The following is a 23,649-nucleotide window of genomic DNA, read 5'->3' on the forward strand; positions in this document are numbered from 1 at the left end:
CTTAAGTTATTTCCTGCATAAGTTTACACTTCGCGGGAACGAAGTGAAATGTTTATAGTTTAATATACATAATTTATACAGTCGAGTATATACATCTAAACATCGATAAGTGAGAAGGTTGGGTCACCTTGCCCTCTGACCTGACCTCCAACCGTTGTGTGCTATTTAAAGATTAGTAGGGTCATTACCTAATACCTGACCATTGTGGACCTGGTCTCACCCTCCTCTGTATATATACACCTTGATTTGTATTACTCTCTCTAGTCTGTGAGTACAGACCAAGGAGAAATACAAACCAAGGTGTATATATACAGAGGAGGGTGAGACCAGGTCCACAATGGTCAGGTATTAGGTAATGACCCTACTAATCTTTAAATAGCACACAACGGTTGGTGGTCAGGTCAGATGGTCAGGTGACCCGGCCTTCTCACCTGGTTACAAATCTTCTTAATTACAAAATTGTCCAGTTTGTACATGTCATTACTCAAATTCATGTTGAATGCTTCGGTATGTTTAATAAGACTAGATTCTATGATGTTCCTACTATCAATTGAATTACATGGTAATATTGAGGAGGCATTATCCCAGTCAATGCAATGCTTGTTATCCCTCAAATGAACAAACAGAGCATTGGATTCCTGGCCTGTCCTAACACTATATTTGTGTTGTTTAATTCTAGTTGCAAGATCTTTACCTGTCTGGCCTAAGTGTTTTATTCTTTCCTTGTGGTTATCAGCACCTACAGTGATTTACTTGCATATAGATAGATAGATAGATAGACAGACAGACAGACAGACAGACAGAAAAGTGGACACGCATTGAAATGGACTGAGAAAAACAAATTACTAATTAAAAAAATCGACAAATATCACATCCCTTATATGTAAAAAAGTTATATTACCAACTGCCGGGGTAAAAAAATAATAATAATTACCACCACTAATGATAAGACCGACAGACAGACACAGAGACAGCCACTTGGGTCTGTCAGTTGCCTATCTCCTCAGCTGAGATAGGAGACGCCGTGGTCACAAGTTCGTTACAAAATAAAAATATTGTCTGGTTTTTTGTTGATGATGAAGATAAATTAATTTCATTTGGTTATTTTAGAATTAATAAATTTCGACGAGTGAGATTGTGTTAGTGTACAGTATAATGTTCGTTGAGTACCACGAACCATATTGCCGGCATATTAACAGTTGTTGTAATTGATTTATTTTACTTTAAACAAGACGCATAAAATATTTAATCAAACGAAATAAAAAAAAAATATTGGATCGTTACTTTAAGGTTTTTGATTGGTTTATATTATCTGTAAAATAATTAGGTCAGTAGTCTTATCCCGAGTTTTATCATCAACATTATAGCTAGGTCTACTCTCGTCAGCTGATTCAGGTAAACAAAAACTTCCACCAAAGAAAATGAAGAGTTTTTTAAGGGAGACTAAACGATTTTACATGAATTATAATATTATGGATATATATTTACATTACGATAATATATACCATGTTACTCCACTCTATTGATAAACTAAATACTAATAGATTTCTTAATTGAATCTGAAACAATATTTAGCCAGGATTAACAGATGCCTAGTAATCAACAATATTGACTTAGCTGAGCAAATTGAGAGCCTGAGCCCTCCTGAGTGAACGTATCTAGTTAAGGTAGAGTCTCAATGCTATTTTGAAGCCATTTTCGAACGGTAGCTTTATGTCCCAGTTCAATTCAACCCGTTTGAGGTAATCTTACACTTTCACTTCAAAGGAAAATGTATCATATAAGTTTCTATGAATAAGTTTTCGGTTTTATTTTCCTCTGTGCTGTTATATTGAACACCGCCAACACGACACTATGTTAGGTGTTACTGAGCATCTGGCAACTCTTATGTGCCCGAGTTATCATTTAGGGATTAATAATATACTATTTTCATTTATACATACATACATACATACATATACTTACACACACGCATACATACATATACTTACACATACGCATACATACATACATATACTTACACACACGCATACACACGATGGCAACAATAACAACACCCACACATGGATATATAGATACACACACGCACACATATGTAAACACACACACAATGAATAGCCTAGATATGGGCTACACACCTGTCAATAGCCAACACACCTGTACCTCATTACCCAAACCTAAGCACGAAACGGCCAGTCACTTGTACAGATGTTCCTTCCCTCCCCTACTGAACGAAACAGCTGTTATTTTTCTAAGTTATTGATCACACAAGTTTTACAGGTAACGTTAATGAAAGGAATTTGATCTCAGGTGATTTTAAGTAATGTTAGTGTTTCCTGTTTTCGGTAAGTGACTTAAAATTTTAAACAGGTGTCAGGTTTTAGGAGTTTTTTTTTAAAGCATTTGACTTAAGTTTAGAATAGCTGTAAGGGGGTTTTACTTATTTTTTGTCACACCAGTTAAACCAGTATTTCACCTTTAAGTGTTAAAACAGGTTTATCGAGCCAGAGTTTAAATTGGTTGTGAAAAAGTTTATAAATAAATATTCGAGTCACTAGGTCAACACACACACACACACACACACACACACACTACTAGTTATTATATGTCTTATTTGTATCACTTATGTTACTTGTATATTATTTGTAATTCGAAACCCATTCCCCAAATATGTAACTATATATTTTCAGCCTTCTGGCTGCCAAGCTCTTTCAATAAACCGTTAATTATTATTATTATTATTATTACTACTACTACTTTGCTGTCACTACGGAATCGAGTATGATGATCATCCAGCTATGATACAATGATATGAGTTATTAAAGTGAGTTCTGAGGTGACTAAAAAGGCCAATACGGGACTGGCAGGGTCGATCACAGAAGTTGCACGTGTGAGGGGCTACATCTAGTGTGGGAGGGGCAGCGGCTGCGTCTTTCCGGCGTTGGCGCTTGTCTGCCTCGGTTTGCAGTCGGGCTAACTCGAAAGTATTGACACCTTCTCGTGTGGTGCTCCTCCAAGCGTTACGGTGTGGAGTAATCGTCTCCCAGGTGAGGGAGTCAATTTAGCACTTTTCAGGTTTCTCTTAAGACTATCATTATACCTCTTCAGTTGCCCGCCGGCGTTATGTTTACTATTCGTTAGGTGACTGTAAAGTAGCTGCTTTAGGAGTCTACTGTCGTCCATGCGGGTAACATGGCCAGTCCAACGCAGTTGTTCATGGATAATGGTAGCCTCGATGCTCCAACAGTTGGTGTTCTCTTGTCTTCCCAGCGAACTCGGAGGATGGAACATAGACTACGTTGGTGAAAGTTTTCAAGTGTCTTGAGGTGGCTCCTGTATGTGACCCATGTCTCGCTGCCATATAGCAGGGTGGGGAGGACCACTGCTCGATATATGAGCAGCTTTGTAGATAATTTCAACTCCCTACAGCTGAAGACACGAGTACGGAGTCTGCCAAAGGCTTGAGATGCACATCTGATCCGATGTTGAATCTCTTCATCGATGTCCGCGGTGGTGGACAGGTGGGAGCCGAAAGTGGGTAACATTAGAGAGGGTAGTACCGTTAAGCTGGATGATGGTGGAGGTGTGGCTGAACCAGGGGCAGGCTGAGAGAGAATCCGAGTCTTATGTACATTCACCTCAAGGCCGAAGTGTGCATACGCATCTGCATCGGTGTTCAGGATCTTCTGTAGGTCACATTCAATGTGAGCGACACACACACACACACACACACACACACACACACACACAGTCATTCATGCACGTCAGAATAGCGAGGATTTCCAGGGTTGCGTTAGATAATTCGACACCCTGTGACTGACATCCGTTCACAACCAGTCATCATCTGCTGTTCATCAAGCTACCCTTACGTTCACCGATTCGACTCGTACATTAACTGATTCGACCCCTACGTTCACTGATTTGACTCTTACGTTCACTGATTTGACTCGTACGTTCACTGATTGAACTCTTACCTTACGTTCAATGATTCGACACTCGCCTCACGTTCAACCTTTCAACACTAACCTGACATTCACTCTCTTGAACCTAAAACCGGTTTGAGAATTAGATCATGATTATTTTTAGCGAGTTCTTTCTTTCGCGGAAAAACAGACAATTGCCTCACCTGATAACTCTCCGCCCCCGCTTGTTTCACCAAAGGATTAATCAACCTAACCTATTTTAACTTGACCTAACTTAACCTATCCTAATCTAACCTAAGCTAACACCATTTCCAATAATATATTCCGTTTAAATTTGTAGTAATATGTTTGTAAATAATAATTGTATTTTTATTTATAGCGAAAACTCAACCAAGCTTAAAATATCTAAATTAATCGTAAGTAATAAGCTTATATAAACACGCAAGCTATCAACTGTTAATGTAAACATCACTTTTGGCGGGAGAATAACGAGTATGAAAGTAAATATAGCATTTTGGCGGGAAAACACTAATAAAAACAATATATTTGGCGGGAAAGTTACTTGAGGGAGAAGAGTATTATCATCACTTGACTTGTAAGTTACTTGTGGGGGAAATAAACTTCACTTTTGGCGGGAAAGAGACAAGTGAGAATGTAAATAATACTTTTTGGCGGGAAATCAAGGTGATGTAATTAATACTTTTGGCGGGAAAAATGGTAGGTGAGAAAATAAACACAACACAATTGGCGGGCAGCGTCCACGTGTGTGCCTCGGGTAAACAAACGTGACAGCCAGTCCAAGTGTGTCTTAAGTGCGTCTAGTGGCTTGGGGTGTTGCCGATAAGCGCAAAAATAAACGGCCCACGAGTCAGTTCACGCTCTCAGATAATACCAAATACAAATACAAGATTATAATAGTAAATTTTAGCCAAACACGAATGCAAAATCTGATAATAAAATTCAGACACGAATGAAAAAAAAAAAACACTCACACTCACACAAACACAAAAGGACATGTGTCAACTCACGTGTAAATGGAAATACTAGAAAAGGCAGATGACGCACTGTGACGTCAAGCGTTTACAGAAAACAAGAGACAGACAGTGGCTATATTTTTTATGTATGTATGTATGTATGTATGTATGTATGTATGTTTTATGTATGTATGTATGTATGTAATATGGTTTCTCTGAACACCACCACCACAAAGGGTTGATTAAAACATAAATTCTTTGATGACGATGGATTAACCCGGATTGATTAACCCTTGGTGACGATGGATTAACCCAGATTAACCAGTTGATGACGATAGATTAACCCGGATTGATTAACCCTTGATGACGACGGATTAACCCAGATTAACCCGTTGATGACGATGGATTAACCCAGATTAACCCGTTGATGACGATGGATTAACCCAGATTAACCCGTTGATGACGATGGTTTAACACTTTAATACTGGTTTAAATCTGAAGACGATAATTTAACCCTCTGAAATTGATGGATTAAATCTTTACATACAATGGTTTAACACTAAAGGAATTGGTTTAACGAATTAAAGACGAATATTTAACCCTTTATGGACGATGGTTTAACCCTTCAAGTCATCCCTACCAACATAAAACAGGTCATCTCCTTAACATAACCCTGACAAATGTTAAATAGGTCACCTCCTTAACGCAACCCTGATAACGTGAAACAAGACAGGATGTTAAAATTAGTAACATGCTAAATTAACCAGAATACAGGATATATTTTCTGACGTAATGTTTAGTGTTAGACAGACAGACAGACAGACAGACAGACAGACAGACTTGAGTTACCAAATACCTTTTTCCTCCCGTCTATTTTTATTATGTCACAGAGCATAAGGCCATTTACGATGACCTTCTTGCCCTGGTCTTTTTTCAGCAATATCGCCTTTAACACATGGAACTCTACACTTTTCGAAGCTTTGGAGGAGTCACGACACAAGTTTCCTGGTGGGAATTATTAGCTAGTGCTGTACTCAAAATATCGAAACTTCTAGATCTCTCCAGAGCTTCAAAAGGGTGGTATAACTGAAACAAGATCAGGGCAAGAAGGTCATCGTAAATGGCGTCGTACACCCAACGACTGTTCTTGCAATTGGCCCTAAGGGTGTCCGCCTCTCTTGACCTGACGAATGGATGTTGTTTGGGGTTTTTTAAATGAGGGATAATGTTTAATTTCCTTTAGATGATCAATTGTGTTTTTTTTATTATTTTATATGAATTTATATGATAAAAACACCAATTTATATGTAGTATTATGTAGTCTATAAAACGTGTATACATAATTATGCTTATTAAACCATCGCCCTCAAAGAATTAAACCATTTTTAAGAGTCAGTCCTGTTTTACATTTGTAGGATTACGTTTCAGGGCCTGTACCTTACCCATCAGAACATACCCATACCCTACCCATCAGAACCAACCTCTACCCAACCCATCACAGCATAACCTAACCCAAACCCATCAGAATCTAACCCACATCCTAAACCATCAGAACATACCCATACCCTACCCATCAGAACCTACCCATCAGAACACACCCATTACAAGCACTTACCCATCTTGTAGTGGGGGAGATGACTCGTGTTTTTGCAATGGGACTCCAGACTTGTTTCCGTGAGAAGAGAAGGTTAGGCATGGTAATGGTAGATTTGGTGATGGTAGGAATCATATGGTATGGTAGGGATGGTCTTGGTACAATGGTGGTAGTGGTACTTGTTGCCCTGTGACGTTGGTGTATGGTGGTCTTGGGCGATGGTAGTGAAGGTATGGTAGTCTTGGGAGATGGTAGTGAAGGTATGGTAGTCTTGGGCGATGGTAGCGTTGATATTAATGGTAGTCCTGGGCGATGGTAGTGAGGTTATGGTAGTCCCAGGCTATGGTAGAGTAGCTATGGTAGTCCTGGGCGATGGTAGACTAACTATGGTAGTCCTGGGCGATGGTAGACTAACTATGGTAGTCCTGGGGCGATGGTAGACTAACTATGGTAGTCCTGGGGCGATGGTAGACTAACTATGGTAGTCCTGGGGCGATGGTAGACTAACTATGGTAGTCCTGGGGCGATGGTAGTGATATGGTAAAATAGCTATGGTAGTCCGAGGATATGGTAGAGTAGCTATGGTAGTCCTCTTATGGTAGCAGTAAATTTTTCATATTATTTCTCACAATAATAATTAACTTTCACCAATTTTTCTTTCATTCATTTAATTCACTTTCATTTTTCTTTCTAATTTCTCAACTATTTAGAAATTTCTGTTTTAAGAATTTTTTTTTTTTCACAATCTAATTTATTTTTGGGTCATAAATTGAGTTTTGGATTTTAATTATTTTTATTTTACCTTCACTAAAGACCGGAAGTGATAAATTGACTTAGTATGCATGAATAGGTGTATATCTCACCAATTAAACGGTAAATACACTAAAAACTCACACACACTCACACACCAACAGAGAATAACAGTACAGTCCCTCCCACACAACAGATAGTAGTAACAGTAGTAACAGTAACTCGCTCCATGACAAAACGGAAGTAGCCACAGGTTCCAAGTTTATTTAACCAGCCGGCGACATTAGGCAACTCTCATACTTGCCATCACTAATCTCATTTTTATCTCTAATGACCTGATAGATTAAAGATAGCAGCAACATCCTTCTTTTTTTTAATATAACTACATATATTATCTCGTAAAATCTTCCCCCCATAAAAATATATGATAATCCTTTCATAAATCCACTAGTTCGAGTTAAAGCATTGAAATTATCGTACGTAAAGGTCTCACCCAGATGATCACCCTTATCCTGGGAAAAGAATTACCCTTTATAGAGATTATCGTACAGCGTGTCACCTCTCCACCCCCCCCCTCACCATGATCACCCTCATCCTGGGAAAAGAATTACCCTTTATAGAGATTATCGTACAGCGTGTCACCTCACCATGATCACCCTCATCCTGGGAAAAGAATCACACTTCCTCCTCACACCGATGTCAACAAAGGCTCAGCCATTTGTAAAATAACCGGATTCTGAATATTCCTATTATATAATGATGTTTAAAGACTCGTAACCTCCTTTTAACTGGTTTACTTAAGAAAATAGTATTAAATTATCGATATTAAGCTATAGTTAAGTAAATACATAGATAGATGACTCAGATTAATAAAGATATCAATATAAGAAAGAAGAAGCCCTAATGGGACGATTTTTCCGCGACCTCTGGCCTATAAAAACAAAAGAAGGTCGATGTTGATTATAAGGATCCCTAATGCAATAAAACCAATTAACCCCCAAAAAATTCAATGTCTTAAAAATAAATCTAATTTCAATTCAAATTAAAGGTGATTATTTCCCGCGTTTCATTAGTATATTTATTTTATGTTGTTTATATTTTCCTATATGTTATGTCTGACGCTGGAGTATTAACGTTTAAACTAAAAATAATATAAACATGAATCTAATTTTAGTAAACACACATTAAAAACCTGAATTAATTAGAGCATATCTAAGTATGATAAAATTATATAAATATGTGTATATAATTATGATGTGTGTGTGTGTGTGTGTGTGTGTGTGTATGTGTGTGTGTGTGTGCAAGATTTCTCAACCCCATGACCCACACACCCCATGACCCACACACCCCATGACCCACACACCCCATGACCCCACACACCCCATGACCCACACACCCCATGACCCACACACCCCTATGACCCACACACCCCATGACCCATACACCCCATGACCCACACACCCTATGACCCACACCCCATGACCCACACACCCCATGACCCACACACCCATGACCCACACACCCCATGACCCACACACCCCATGACCCACACACCCCATGACCCACACACCCCATGACCCACACACCACCCTTCCAAGGACACCCACCACCTGCATCTCTTTCTCCCACCCATCCGCCCATCCACCTTCCTCTTAACCTGCCTACACCTTGTGCGGGCGTGTACGTCATCACACACACACACACACACACACACACACACACAAGAAGGCACATATACGCACACATACGCAACTATAATACGCACACTAATGTAACGAATACGCAGCAGTAAATACATGGATACGCACACAGGGAACTATTACGCACACGCAGTCATGGAATTACTCAACCTTTATACACACACACACACACACACACACACACACACACACACACACACACACACACCTCAAAAAATCTACGAATCAATAAAACAAACTAAGTCTTTCGTTTAATATCAATATTTTTGCTTAATATCTGTCCCATGCTTTTATTTTTTTAGTCTTTTTTTGGTAGATTTTAATTTAAACGTAGTAGTATGGAAAAAATATAGTAGTAGTAGTAACAGTAGTAAAAATATTAATAATGTACTCAAGGGAAAATTGTACTCAAGGGAAAATTGTACTCAAGGGAAAATTGTACTCAAGGGAAAATTGTACTCAAGGGAAAATTGTACTCAAGGGAAAAATGTACTCAAGGGAAAATTGTACTCAAGGGAAAAATGTACTCAAGGGAAAAATGTACTCAAGGGAAAATTGTACTCAAGGGAAAATTGTACTCAAGGGAAACAATTTACTCCAGGAAAAAATGTACTCAAGAGATGTGTACTCAAAGGGTAAAAAAAAAAATGCTTGGAGATAAAATGAACGGCAATCACTCTTATAAAAAAATTACCCTCGTATCAATTCAATAACCGGAAGCAAAATAAATAAATTAATCCGCTCTTGGGAAATTAAATCCTGTATGAGTAATAAAATGCAAATCCCTGGAGCTATGGTAATGTTTAGGAGCAATAAAATAACTTGCAATTACCGTGAGATAGTTTATAGTTCATTTGTCACTTCTACTGTGGATCTAAAAAATGGCCTAGTTACAAAAAAATGGCCCCGTGAGTAATATAAATAGCCTCACGAGTAATAAAATGGCCCCAGGAGTAATAAAAATGCCCCCACGAGTAATAAAATGGCCTCAGGAGTAATAAAAATGCCCCCACGAATAATAAAATGGCCCCAGGAGTAATAAAAACGGCCCCACGAGTAATAAAATGGCCCAGGTAATAAAAATGCCCCACGAGTAATAAAATGGGGAGTAATAAAATGGCCTCAGGAGTAAAAAATGGCCCAATAAAAATGGTAAGAGCAATAAAATGACCCCGAGCTAATGTGAGTTATTCGAATCGCATGTGAGCCGCTGATTGGAGCTACGAAACTCATGTGTGTGTGTGTGTGTGTGTGTGTGTGTGTGTGTGTGTGTGTGTGTCCTGGATTGGGTGAATCTTCATTGGATCTAAGATAACTTCATATGCCAGGGGGAGGAGGGAGGGAAGGAGGAGGAGGGAGGAGGAGGAGGGAGGAGGGAGGGAGGAGGAGGGGAGGGAGGGAGGAGGGAGGGAGGGAGGGAGGAGGGAGGGAGGAGGTGGAAGGAAGGAAAAGATCTAAGTGGAGAGAGAGAGAGAGAGAGAGCATCAATTTACCCATCAGAGACACAACCACCACAATGACTGCTCGTCGTCCCACTGTCCCCGTCCCTCGTCCCACTCTCACCCAGTCCCACTCACACACACGTCACCTCCGTCTCCACACACCATCTCTCACTCACACACCGTCCCACTCACACACACACAGTCCGTCCCACTCACACACCGTCTCCCACTCACTCAGGTCCCACTCACACACCCCTCAGTCCCACTCCACACAGGTCCCACTCTCTCCCAGTCCCACTTCTCCCACACACACGTTCACTCCCACAGACAAATATACACACGTGGGATATTTCTCTGACACACACACACACACACACACACACACACACACACACACACACACGACTTAACACCGTCACCTAACACGCAGTAACACAACACTAACACCACAGAGGCTTGTAAATTAAATCTTAACACCTTGGTCACACACTTCACAGCACTATTAATACGGCCTTGGCATTGTTAACACGGCCAAAACACTATTAACACGGCTTCAACACTCTTAACACCGTCACGACACTCTTAACACGGGCGTAACACACTATTAACACGGCTTCAACACTCTTAACACCGTCACAACACTCTTAACACGGGCGTAACACACTATTAACACGGCTTCAACACTCTTAACACGGTCACAACATTCTTAACACGGGCGTAACACACTATTAACACGGCTTCAACACTCTTAACACCGTCACAACACTCTTAACACGGGCGTAACACACTATTAACACGGCTTCAACACTCTTAACACGGTCACAACATTCTTAACACGGGCGTAACACACTATTAACACGGCTTCAACACTCTTAACACCGTCACAACACTCTTAACACGGGCATAACACACTCTTAACACGGCTTCAACACTTTAACACGGCTTCAACACTCTTAACACGGGCTTCAACACTCTTAACACGGCTTCAACACTCTTAACACGGCTTCAACACTCTTAACACGGCTTCAACACACTTAACACGGGCTTAACACACTTAACACGGGGGTAACACTAACACGGCCGAGGAACGAAGAAGGAATACGTCATGTCACTAGCGAAGAACAAGTTGTACTGAGTTAACGTGCGTGTGTGTGTGTGTGTGTGTGTGTGAGGGAGGGACTTGCTACATTACGGTCTGAACAGCTGTGTGTCCGGGGTAGAAGAGAGGAGAAGGGAGGGGGAGAGGGTGAGAGGGAAGTGAGGGGTCAGGATGAGAGGGAGAGAGGAGAAAGAGAGAGAGAGAGAGAGGGAGGTTACAATTATGCCACGATCAGGTTTGGCTAGCTAGTTTTACTCTCTCTCTCTCTCTCTCTCTCTCTCTCTCTCTCTCTCTCTCTCTCTCTCTCTCTCTCTCTGTTTCTCAGTATTAGACCTCTCTCTCTCTCTCTCTCTCTCTCTCTCTCTCTCTCTCTCTCTCTCTCTCTCTCTCTCTCTCTCTCTCTCTCTCTCTCTCTCTTTCATAACCCCTAAGAGGTAATGTTTGTCCAGTACATAACCCGAGTTTAAATATGTGCTTAATATCGGGTCACAATATCGGTTAGTCGGGTGGTTGAAATCCGATAACATAATCTGATATAATTATATGTAATGTTATTCATCAATGTCAACTACAGATATGGTGTTGCGTGTGTTGTGTTGCGTGAGTTGTGTTGCGTGTGTGTGTGTGTGCGAACCAGTTACAACGGTGTATGTGTAATCCATCCATGCATACACACGACGCCCTTTCCGCCCGCCCGCCCGCCCGCCCACCCACCCCCACACCCACCCACCCCCCACCCTCTCCTAAAATATTGATCTTTAGGCTAAAAAACAAAAACCCACCACAAACACAAGTCCAGTACAGGTTTACAGGCCCAGTCCAGTAACAAGAACAGGTTAACAGGTCTAGTACAGGTTTACAGGTCGAGGAACAGGTCCAGGTAGGTCCAGCACCACACTGACCCCCCCCCCTTCAATAATAATTCACCTCTCACAATAATATACAATCGGGCGGCCATCTTTGTTTACATGACGTCACTTCCGGGTAAGAGAGGATTTTAGCCACACACACACACACACACACACACACACACACACACACACACACACGTTTTAAGGCTGTTTTTAATACATGAACGAATAAAATTATACAGTGGGATGTATAAAGTCTCTCTCTCTCCTAACACACAGATAGAGAGAGAGAGAGAAAGGAGGCGAGTGACGTCAGTTTGAACCGAGTCATTCTCTGCCTTACTGTGATTGACCGGAGTGTGGAGGGTTACATGAGGACTGTCTGTCTGTCTGTCTGTCTGTCTGTCTGTCTACCTGTCTGTCTGTCTACCTGTCTGTCTATCTGTCTGTCTAACTGTCTGTCTGTCTGTCTGTCTGTCTGTCTGTCTGTCTACCTGTCTGTCTGTCTACCTGTCTGTCTGTCTACCTGTCTGTCTGTCTGCTGTCTCTGTCTGTCTGTCTGTCTGTCTCTGTCTGTCTGTCTACCTGTCTGTCTGTCTATCTGGTTCGTTTCTCTATCGTCTGTCTGTCTGTCTGTCTGTCTGTCTGTCTGTCTGTCTGTCTACCTGTCTGTCTGTCTGTCTCTGTCTGTCTGTCTGTCTCTGTCTACCTGTCTGTCTGTCTAACTGTCTGTTTCTCTCCTCTCATGCAAACATACGCACATATATATACACACACACACACACACACACACACCCATAGTCACGCATCAAGGCTGGGGTTAGGGAGGAAGGGTCGACGGGGAGGGGGCAGGGGCGGGGTGGGGAGGGGCGGGGTAAATCAGGTCATTGGTATTCAGTGTATGGGTCATCAACCACATTAGTTGAAAGGTCACAGTATATATGTATTTTGTCTCTACACATTCATATGAACACTCTATAATGCCATCTAAATATTACATTAATCTCTCTCTCTCTCTCTCTCTCTCTGTCTCTCTGTCTCTCTCTCTGTCTCTCTCTCTCTCCGTTGTCATTAACCATTATCTTTCACCCCCATATGGTAATTAACCTCTACGTCTTCTATGTAAATATAAAAAACTAAACTCTCTCATAAATCACTAAAACAAATGATATACCTTAATGGAAAGTCTGAAAAATATAAATCAATACGGGTCGTTTCATGACAGACAGACACACGTTCCAGTCTATATGTTCGGGAATGGGGTAAAACTGATTGGTAGACACACACGGTAACAGCGGGGATTAAAGGCGGATTTCAGCGGGGATTAAAGGCGGATTTCAGCGGGGATTAAAGGCGGATTTCTTCAGATTTCCAAAAACGTTAACACGAGATCACTGATGACGTCATAAGAACCCAACCTGCGACGTGCTTATGGTAGTAATTAGTATATAGGGCAGGTGTACTGTACTTACCTGATCTGGGACACTGCCACACCCTGATGAGAGAGAGAGAGAGAGAGAGAGAGAGAGAGAGAGAGAGAGGTACAAGGGCAGCACCTACCTGTAGTTTGTGCTGGGCAGACGTGACTGTGTGGTCATACACGATCTCCTCCTCGTCCTCCTGGGTGGCGCCTCTGGTGGGTAGGGCGTCCTGGGGGCGGCCGTGGATGAGGGCGTCCAGGGCAGCCAATGACTGGGCCCGAGGGCTCAGAGGGGGCGTGATTACCCTCTCTGGCTCCTCCCCCTTGACCTCACCCTCCACCTCTTTGATGGGTTCCGTAGTGGCCTGGAGGTCGACCTCCAACTGAGCGGGTATGGAGTCCACCGGCGGGAAGTCAGACTCCGCCTTTGAGGGTCTGGACTCCGCCCACCTGAGGTCAGACTCCACCCCCCGGCCCTCACACTCTGCCACCAAGTCGGGGAAAAGCTGACGTCTGACTGTCGTCTCTTCTTCCTTCTCTTCCTCCTCCTCTTCCTTGATAACCTCCCTCTCGGTCTCCTTCTCCTTAACGTCGAGATCCTCCTTGATCTTGCCCTCGGGGGAGGAGTCGGTCAGCTTGTGGAGGAGGTCGACCTTGTGGAGGTGGTCGTCCTGCTGGGACAGGTCCTCGGTGCTCGACACGTACACCGTCTCGGCTTTGAGGGCGCTCACCACCCCGCCCACCACCACGTCCCCGGCCGGCACCTCCACCACCTCCTCAACCATGGTAGGCGTGGTTTGAGGGGCAGGGGGCGTGGTTTGAGGCGCAGGAGGCGTGGTTTGAGGCGCAGGAGGCGTGGTTTGAGGCGCAGGAGGCGTGGTTTGAGGCGCAGGGGGCGTGGTTTGTGGCGCAGGAACAGGCATAGGGTGGGGCGCAGGGGCAGGGGCGGGTGCAGGGACAGGAGTGGGGCGGGGCGCTGGCTCCGTGGCCTCGCTCCGTGCCGTCCTGTCAACAGAGACAGGGAGATCCTCCTTCCCGGACACTTCATGTTTTCTCTCTCTGCCTCTCGTCTCTCGAGCCTTCCTCACCAGTCTCACTCTCTCCTCACCTCTGTCTCTCTGTCTCACTTCACCCCGACTCTCCTCACTACTTTCTCTATGTCTCACTGCCCGACTTTCCTCACTGCTCTCCCTGTGTCTCACCTCTCCCCGACTTTCCTCACTACTCTCCCTGTGTCTCACCTCTCCCCGACTTTCCTCACTGCTCTCCCTATGTCTCACACCGCGGGTTTCTTCACTGCTTTCTCTCTGTCTCACCTCACCGCGACTCTCATCGCTACTCTCTCTGTGTCTCGCTTCACCAAACTTGCCTCTCACTCCCTTCTGAGACAAGTCTCCTCTCTCTCTCCTTCTCCTGCTCTCCACCACCTCTTCTCTCCTCTTCTCAATCACTCTATCCGTTACTTCGTCTCTCCTCCGTTCAATTATCTCGTCTCTTCTCCTCCTCTCTATCACTTCCTCCCTCCTCAACCTCCTCTCCTCTATCTCTCTCCTGAAGTCCCGTTTCTCTACCGTCTCACTGTGTCCTGAGATCGACTCCTTAAGTTTGTGGTTCACTTCCTCCGACGTTTCCTTGGACTTCTTGGGTCTGTCCTCTGCTCGACTCACCGAGCTGTAAAGATCACTCAAGTCCGTCTTAGTCAATGTTTCGACCTTTTTCTCCAGGTCCTTCTCTTTGGCCGAGTCCTTAATCACTACACTCTCACTCACTATCAAGTCTGCCTGCTCCTTCTTCTCCAGAGCGACTATGTCCTCCTTTTCTACAGTCTCCCCTCCAACGCTCTCATGGGCGCTGCCGTTTTCTCTAACACTCTGGCGGACGTTTCTGGCGCGCTCCGTCTCCGCAACGTTGATTTCTTCCTTCAACGTTTTCACGCCCGCCGATTGGCTCTCATACGCCGCGCTCGACGTCTCTGATTGGGCGTCGCGAGGAGTGGTAGACGTCTCGGTTTGGTTGTAGTGTTGTGGAGGGGACCAGCCGGACTGAAGGGTGGCGGCATCCTCGAAGCGAGTGGCATCGAGGGCCGACCTGGGTTGACCTTTGACAGGGGGGGCGGTGACCTCGTCCTCGCTGCTGCTGTGCCGTTGACCCGTCCGACCTGAAGGAGAGAAAGTTACACACGTTATACTGGTGGCCATCCGCCTACACGCGTGCACATGGCCTACATATGTGCATGTCTAAACCACCTACACTGCATCCATGTTTACACCCAACCTACACTACAAGAATGCACAACACCTTAAACGTCTACATGGCCTACAAATTTACACACGAGTTAAATACACACGATGTACCCTTACACACATAAAATACACTTACACAACATACACATTTACACACAGCCTAAAAAGTTGTATAGCTGTAACAGTCTGCCCAAAAAAGTATCGTGACACCCTACCTTTACCTACCCCAACAGAGACTCACATTTTTGGTCAACACTGTAGAGGAAAGAACAGTTGGTAGCCCTGACACCAGTACAAACACCTACATGAAATATAACTACTATAATTATTACACACATGTTATAGAAGAGAATAAAAATAACATTAATTAATTATAGAAAGATATTATAGACAAATAATGATGATTACTTTAATTAGATTTTGTTTACACTTATAAATACTTATAAGAACATAAACAATATATATATCTATCATCTGACAGCCCCTCCCCTTCTACTGCCCCCCTTCAACAGCCCCTTCAACAGCCCCTTCAACAGCCCCTTCTACAGCCCCTTCTACTGCCCCTTCTACACTGCCCTTCAACAGCCCCTTCTCTACAGCCCTTCCAACAGCCCCTTCTACAGCCCCTTCTACTGCCCCTTTACAGCCCCTTCAACAGCCCCTCCAACAGCCTTCAACAACAGCCCCCACAGCCCTCTACAGCCCCTTCGCCTGGTTCTGAGATACTGTAGATACCCCTGTTGATGTGGCTCAGATACAAGGTACAACAGGCCCCCCCCACCCCGGCGTCGCAACATAATACTTCATACTTAAGATATATAATACTGCACCATTATACTGTACTGTGCCATTGTTTACGTTACTCTACACTGTTGCCAAACCTGTGTGTTGTGGGGTGTACACTGTTGCCAAACCTGTGTGTTGTGGGGTGTACACTGTTGCCAAACCTGTGTGTTGTGAGGTGTACACTGTTGCCAAACCTGTGTGTTGTGGGGTGTACACTGGGGGAGTTTGACCTTTATGCTACGATATGACAAGAGTGGGAAGTGGTGTGTCGTGAGGAAGACAAGCAAGGCGGACTCAGGAACAAGGAACAGATCTATACAATGGAACAAGGAACAACAATGAACAGCTAAACAAACAAGAACAAGGAACAACACACAGAGCTACCAACAAAAACATCAACATTAAACGCACAGGGCTACCAACACCACACACACACACACACACATGACTTCTCAACGCCAACGTGATGTGCTCATGTATGTATGGGCTATCATGTGTACATAGGACGCAGGACCAATTTATGTACACACAAGTTACTTACAGACCTTCACATGTAGACACAATTGGCATCATTTTTTTTCCTTCACTTAAAACTACTTTACACTAGTGACACACTTTCCCCTCACTTAAGGCCACATTACCCTCTCCCAAGGCCACATTCCCTCACTTACAGTTGAACAGTTCGGCAAAGTGTCGTAGACTGAGGCACATCGCTGCGGATGAGTGGCCAGGTGGCCATACATGCCTGGCCACATCTGGCCCACTTTACGGGGCCGTGGTACCTCCTCCACTGGCTGTGGCCACCCTTCAGGGCCACGTTGGGATACTTATGGCCACACTTTTGGGCCACAGTATAAAAACAGCTGGATGTAGCCCCTGTCAGGGCCACAGTGGACGTATTCGTAGCCACACTTCAGGGCCACGCTAGATACACTACTGGCCACACTAGGTATATGTTTCTAGACACAGTGGGTACACTCCTGGCCACACTGGGTACACTCTTGGCCACACTGGGTACACTCCTGGCCACACTTCAAGGCCACAGTTACTACACCTGTGGCCTGTGAACCAGACGATCTTTTTCAAACTTTAAGAAAACTTTCCAAATAAGTTCCCAAAACCCGTATAACTCTTGAACGAAACTTTCTGAAAATAAAACTTGTACTTTCAGGTTCAGTTCCTCACAACACAAACTCAAACTTACTTAAAACAAAATTACTTAAATACATCACTTATGGATAATACTTAACGATTTCAAATACTTATACAGTTTTAAGTAATGTGTTTTAAGTAATGCTAATACTTTTCAATATAATTCTTAAGTCATTTATATTATGTAGATAAGTAATTTGTAAGTAATAATATAATACTTTTCAATATAATTCTTAAGTAATACACAACACTACGAAATAAGTGATTATATTTAAGAAAACATCCAAGTAATTCAGTACTTATATTGTTACTTTAAATACAATATACTACTTTTTAGTAGTTAAGTGTGAAGTGTTAAGTGTCTAACGAAGTGTCACTAATTACCAGACAATAATCAAGTCATATAACTTATTAATAACCAATAACCGACTTATTATATAATATTATAATTCAGAAATAATTAAAAAAAAACTATAAATTATGCAAATCACAAATAATTTCCAACTAATTCCCTCGATCTAAAAATTCCTTAATAATTACCATAAATAATCCCTCATTAATGTTCAGATAATCCCCCGACCTGACAACTCTACCTCCTGTGACGTCACGCCCCCCTCCTGTGACGTCACGCCTCCCTCCCACTGTGACGTCACGCCTCCCTCCCACTGTGACGTCACGCCCCCTTCCCACTGTGACGTCACGCGGGGTCGAGCTATGACTGAATAAGGGAAATTAAGTCCGGGTGATTATATGAGAGAGGGGCGTGTAGGGGGGGGGTATGGGGGGTATGGGGGGTGTGGTAGTGGGTGTGGTGGTAGGGTGTGGTAGTGGGTGTGGGTGAAAATGGACAGTGCCAAAATATTGACACTTGAATTGGCACTCTGGTACGTGCCATATGTCTGCCAATAAGTGCCATAGATATTTTTTTAGGGGGGGGGGGAAGGAATAGTTGTACCATATTATCGAAACAACCATTAACCTATATGGTAATTTGAACTATGGCACCCACATGACAACTTAATTATGGCAACTACTACCATCAATGTGGCAACTATCATATTTATTACCAAGTGTTAAATATATATGGCAATCCATCGTCACACATGTATGGCAACTATTAACATCCACATGGCAGCTATTAACATCCACATGGCAGCTATTAACATTCACATGGCAACTATTAACATCCACATGGCAGCTATTAACATCCACATGGCCGCTATTAACATCCACCTGGCAGCTATTAACACCCACATGGACACTATTAACATCCACATGGCAGCTATTAACATCCACATGGCAGCTGACCAGCATCCACATGGCAACTATTAACATCCACATGGCAACTATTAACATCCACATGGCAGCTATTAACACCCACATGGCAACTATTAACATCCACATGGCAGCTATTACCATCCACCTAGCAGCTATTAACATCCACCTGGCAGCTATTAACACCCACATGGTAACTATTAACATCCACCTGGCAACTATTAATATCCACATGTCAGCTATTAACACCCACATGGTAACTATTAACATCCACCTGGCAACTATTAACATCCACATGGCAGCTATTACCATCAACCTAGCAGCTATTATCATCCACCTAGCAACTATTAATATCCACATGGCAGCTATTAACATCCACATGGCAACTATTAACATCCACCTGGCAACTATTAATATCCACATGGCAGCTATTAACATCCACATGGCAACTATTAACATCCACATGGCAACTATTAACATCCACATGGCAGCTATTATCATCCACATGGCAGCTATTAACACCCACATGGTAACTATTGGCATCAACCTAGCAGCTATTATCATCCACCTAGCAACTATTAACATCCACATGGCAGCTATTAACACCCACATGGTAACTATTGGCACCCACATATGGCAGGTGCTGTAAGAGGTGCCGGTTGAGTGCCACGAGTCTTGTCCCTATTAGGTGAGGTGATGGGGAGGAAGAAAGGGGGGGGAGAGGGGGAGGAAGAGGGAGAGGAGGAAAAGGAAAAACAAAGAATGGAGGAGAAGGCAGAAGAGAGTTGGCCGCAGAGCTCAATATGTTGCCAATAATATACTTTTATACCATGCTCTCCCTCACCTGTCATGGGCGTGGTGGGCGTGGGTGGGCGTGGGTGGGGGTGTGATTGGGTGTGTGGTGGGGTGTGGAAGGAGTGAGGTTGGGTGTGGTGGGGGAGAGAGGGAAATAAGGAGAAGTAAATGGAAAGTGGGAGGCCAGAGAGGGGGTGAAAGGGGACAATGAAAGAGAGGAAATGAGAGGTGGCTTTGTTCTGAGTGATGAGAGAGAGAGAGAGACCCCAATTTCCTACATCAATAAATTATATTCCACACACACACACACACACACACACACACACACACACACACACACACACACACACACACACTATAAAACAAAATCGAAACAAAAAATGAGACACTTTTGTTTGCGCCCCCAAGATACTTTCACCTCTCAGGTATAGTTCAAGATCGACCCAAACAGGTAACACGCGAACTGGTGACCACTGTTCCTGGTATTTGTTCAACACGGGTATAATAATAATAAATAATAACTAAAATAGCAATATGATCAAAAAACACACACACACACACACACACACTACTACTACTACTACTTTACTGTCACTACGGAATCGATTATGACGATCATCCAGCTATGATACAATGATAGGAGTTATTAAGGATGTCACCTTCGTTGGTGAGCTCTGAGGTGACTAAAGAGGCCGATACGGGACCGGCAGGGTCGTCCACAGATGTTGCACATGTGGAGGGCTACATCTAGTGCGGGAGGGGCGGCGGCTGCGTCTTTCCGGAGTTGGCGCTTGTCTGCCTCGGTATGCAGTCGGGCTAACTCGAAAGTATTGACACCTTCTTGTATGGTGCTCCTCCAAGCGTTACGGTGTGGAGTAATTGTCTCCCAGGTGAGGGAGTCAATTTGGCACTTTTTCAGGTTTGTCTTAAGACTATCCTCATACCTCTCCAGTTGCCCGCCAGCGTTACGTTTACTATTCGTCAGGTGACTGTAAAGTAGCTGCTTTGGCAGTCTACTTTCGTCCATGCGGGTAACATGGCCAGTCCAACGCAGTTGTTCATGGATAATGGTAGCCTCGATGCTCCTCCAGTTGGTGTCAGCAAGAATACTGGCATTTGTTCTCTTGTCTTCCCAGCGAACTCGGAGGATGGAACATAGACTACGTTGGTGAAAGTTCTCAAGTGCCTTGAGGTGCCTCCTGTGTGTGACCCATGTCTCGCTGCCATATAACAGGGTGGGGAGGACCACTGCTCGACATACGTGCAGCTTTGTGGATAATTTCAGCTCCCTACAGCTGAAGACACGAGTACGGAGTCTGTCAAAGGCTTGAGATGCACATCTGCTCCGATGTTGAATCTCTTCATCGATGTCCGCGGTGATGGACAGGTGGGAGCCGAAAGTGGGTAACATTAGAGAGGGTAGTACCGTTAAGCTGGATGAATGGTGGAGGTGTGGCTGAACCAGAGGCAGGCTGAGAGAGAATCCGAGTCTGACGTCCATTCACCTGAAGTGTGCATAAGCATCTGTGTAAGTGTTCAGGATCTCCTGTAGGTCGTGTTCAGTGTGAGCGACAAGGGTGAGGTCGTCTGCATACTGAAGTTCAGTAATGGAAGCTGCCGACACCTTTGTTCCTGCCTGGAGTCGTCTTATGTTGAAAAGACCCTTCATCCGGTAGTGGATGTCCACCCCGCCGGCTAAATTGACATTGACACAAGTAAGGAAGGCAGCCAAGAAAGTGGAAAAGAGAGTTGGTGCCAGTACACATCCTTGTTTTATTCCCGTTTGGACGGGGAAGAGCTCAGACTGGGTGCCACTGTGCAGGACACTGCCGTTCATGCCATCGTGGAGTTGCCTCACAATGGCAATGAATTTTGGTGGGCAGTCAAAACGGCTGAGGGTCCACCAGAGGGCTTCCCCATTGACCGAGTTGAAGGCCTTGGTTAGGTCAATAAAAGTCAAGTACAGGTCACGACGCTGTTCTCTGCACCTTTCCTGAATCTGGCGGGCAGCAGAGATCATGTCAGTGATGCCACGTGATGGTCTAAAACCACATTGAGATTCTGGGAAGTTTTCCTCTTCAGGAATAAGTCTGTTTAGGAGGACTGGGGCGATAATCTTGCCATTAACGGACAGCAGCGAGATCCTACGGTAGTTGCCACAATCTTATATATATTGACGATGGCGGCGTCTTTAAGAGCTTGGGGGATTTCCTCCTTTTCCCCTATATTCTCCAGGAGAGAGTGGAGACGGCTGGTAAGTAGAGGTCCTCCTGCTTTATACACCTCGGCTGGGATCCATCACGCCCTGAGCCTTTGTTATTTTTCATCTGTTTGATGGTAGTAGCTACCTCATCCAGGGATGGAGGGTAGCTGAGGTGAGTTAGCTCTGGATGCTGAGGGACCTGCTGGGACATCCACTTTCAGATGAGCAGCAAATGGTAGTGCTTCTTCCAGCACTGAAGGAGGCCTTCTTTGACTTTAATTAGGGAATTACCGTCAGAAGGGCGGAGAGGGACTGCGCCATGAGTGATTGGCCCATAAAATGTTTTAGTGGAATTGAAAAAAATCACGCATCTTGTGTTGATCTGCAAGTTGCATTTCACATTTTATTTTTAAACCAGACGTTCTTTAAATTGCAAAGTTCGGGCTGGGCCGCCGCTTTCTTCTTGCGGAAGGTATCAGCTTTGGTTTGAGACTGAGGGTTGTGCTGCCAGTCAGTTAAAGCAGCGCGTTTATCGTCGACGAGTATATTGATTTCCGGGTTATTTTGGCCAAACCATTCCTGGTGTATTATTTCGACCTGGCTGAGGGCCTCTGCTTTTGTTTCTAGATGCATCGGCAAAGGTCGGTGGGGGGGGGTGAGGGGGATGAGGGAGGGACGAAGGGAGAGAGGAGGTGTTGGGGGTGGGGGGAGACAGAGGGTGAGGAAAAGGTGGGCGGTGAAGGAGAGGGGGGGGCCGGATATAACACTACCCTGGGGGACGTTTTAAATGGACTCCCCTGTAATATACCACTTGGCAACCTTGTACTCCTAATATGGCATTATGACAACTCTCCTAAAATTCATTATGGTCTTATGGCAACATCCTTAAATTACACTGTGGATGGATTTCAGTGTCATGGCAACCCTACTCTGACACCCCTCTTAAGATGGCATGACTGAAATATGGCAACTCTATAAATATTGTGATACTATGGCAACCCTGAGTGTATAATGGCAATATTAAAATATATCTATCTATTTGTAGGTGGTATAACGCGTTTAGGTGAGGTGAGGTTATCGGTGGCATTGAAGGTCTCCAGGTGGTATATCACGTTTAGGTGAACTTAATAGTGGAGGAGACAGCAGTTTGTTCCCCACAGGTCACAGGTCCAAGGTGATCTCCTGACAACTGTTACATCCTCCAAGCTACAGGCAGAGTGAGGTACTGGCGACGTGTGAAGGCCGTGACGTCACCCCCCCTCCTCCTCATCCTCACCCATCTAATATCGATTATAGCGACGTGTGAAGGCCGTGACGTCACCCCCCCCCTCCTCATCCTCACCCATCTAATATCGATTATAGCGACGTGTGAAGGCCGTGACGTCACCCCTCACCACCACGTCTTGACTGATAACACAGACGTATGGCAGCCGTGACGTCAT

General features: G+C 44.1%; 1 protein-coding gene across 19 annotated transcripts in view; it reads right to left on the reverse strand.

Moving 5' to 3' along the window:
• The window catches only part of LOC121853307, a 213,670-nt gene that overhangs the window by 60,917 nt on the left and 129,104 nt on the right, over positions 1-23,649 (reverse strand). For 17 of the 19 annotated variants that reach the window (XR_006086302.1, XM_042347335.1, XM_042347334.1 and 14 more), the window contains one exon: positions 13,894-15,911. Coding sequence is in view for 18 of the 19 variants with exons in the window: in XM_042347335.1 (XP_042203269.1) it covers positions 13,894-15,911 (2,018 nt within the window). In the remaining variant the exon portion in view is untranslated. Of the gene's footprint in view, positions 1-13,893; positions 15,912-17,453; positions 17,929-23,649 lie in introns of all 19 variants that reach the window. The other 2 variants (XM_042347351.1, XM_042347350.1) reach the window with 1 other exon arrangement.

The sequence above is a fragment of the Homarus americanus genome, unplaced genomic scaffold (assembly GCF_018991925.1).
Source record: "Homarus americanus isolate GMGI-L3 unplaced genomic scaffold, GMGI_Hamer_2.0 scaffold44383, whole genome shotgun sequence".
NCBI classification, from domain to species: domain Eukaryota; kingdom Metazoa; phylum Arthropoda; class Malacostraca; order Decapoda; family Nephropidae; genus Homarus; species Homarus americanus.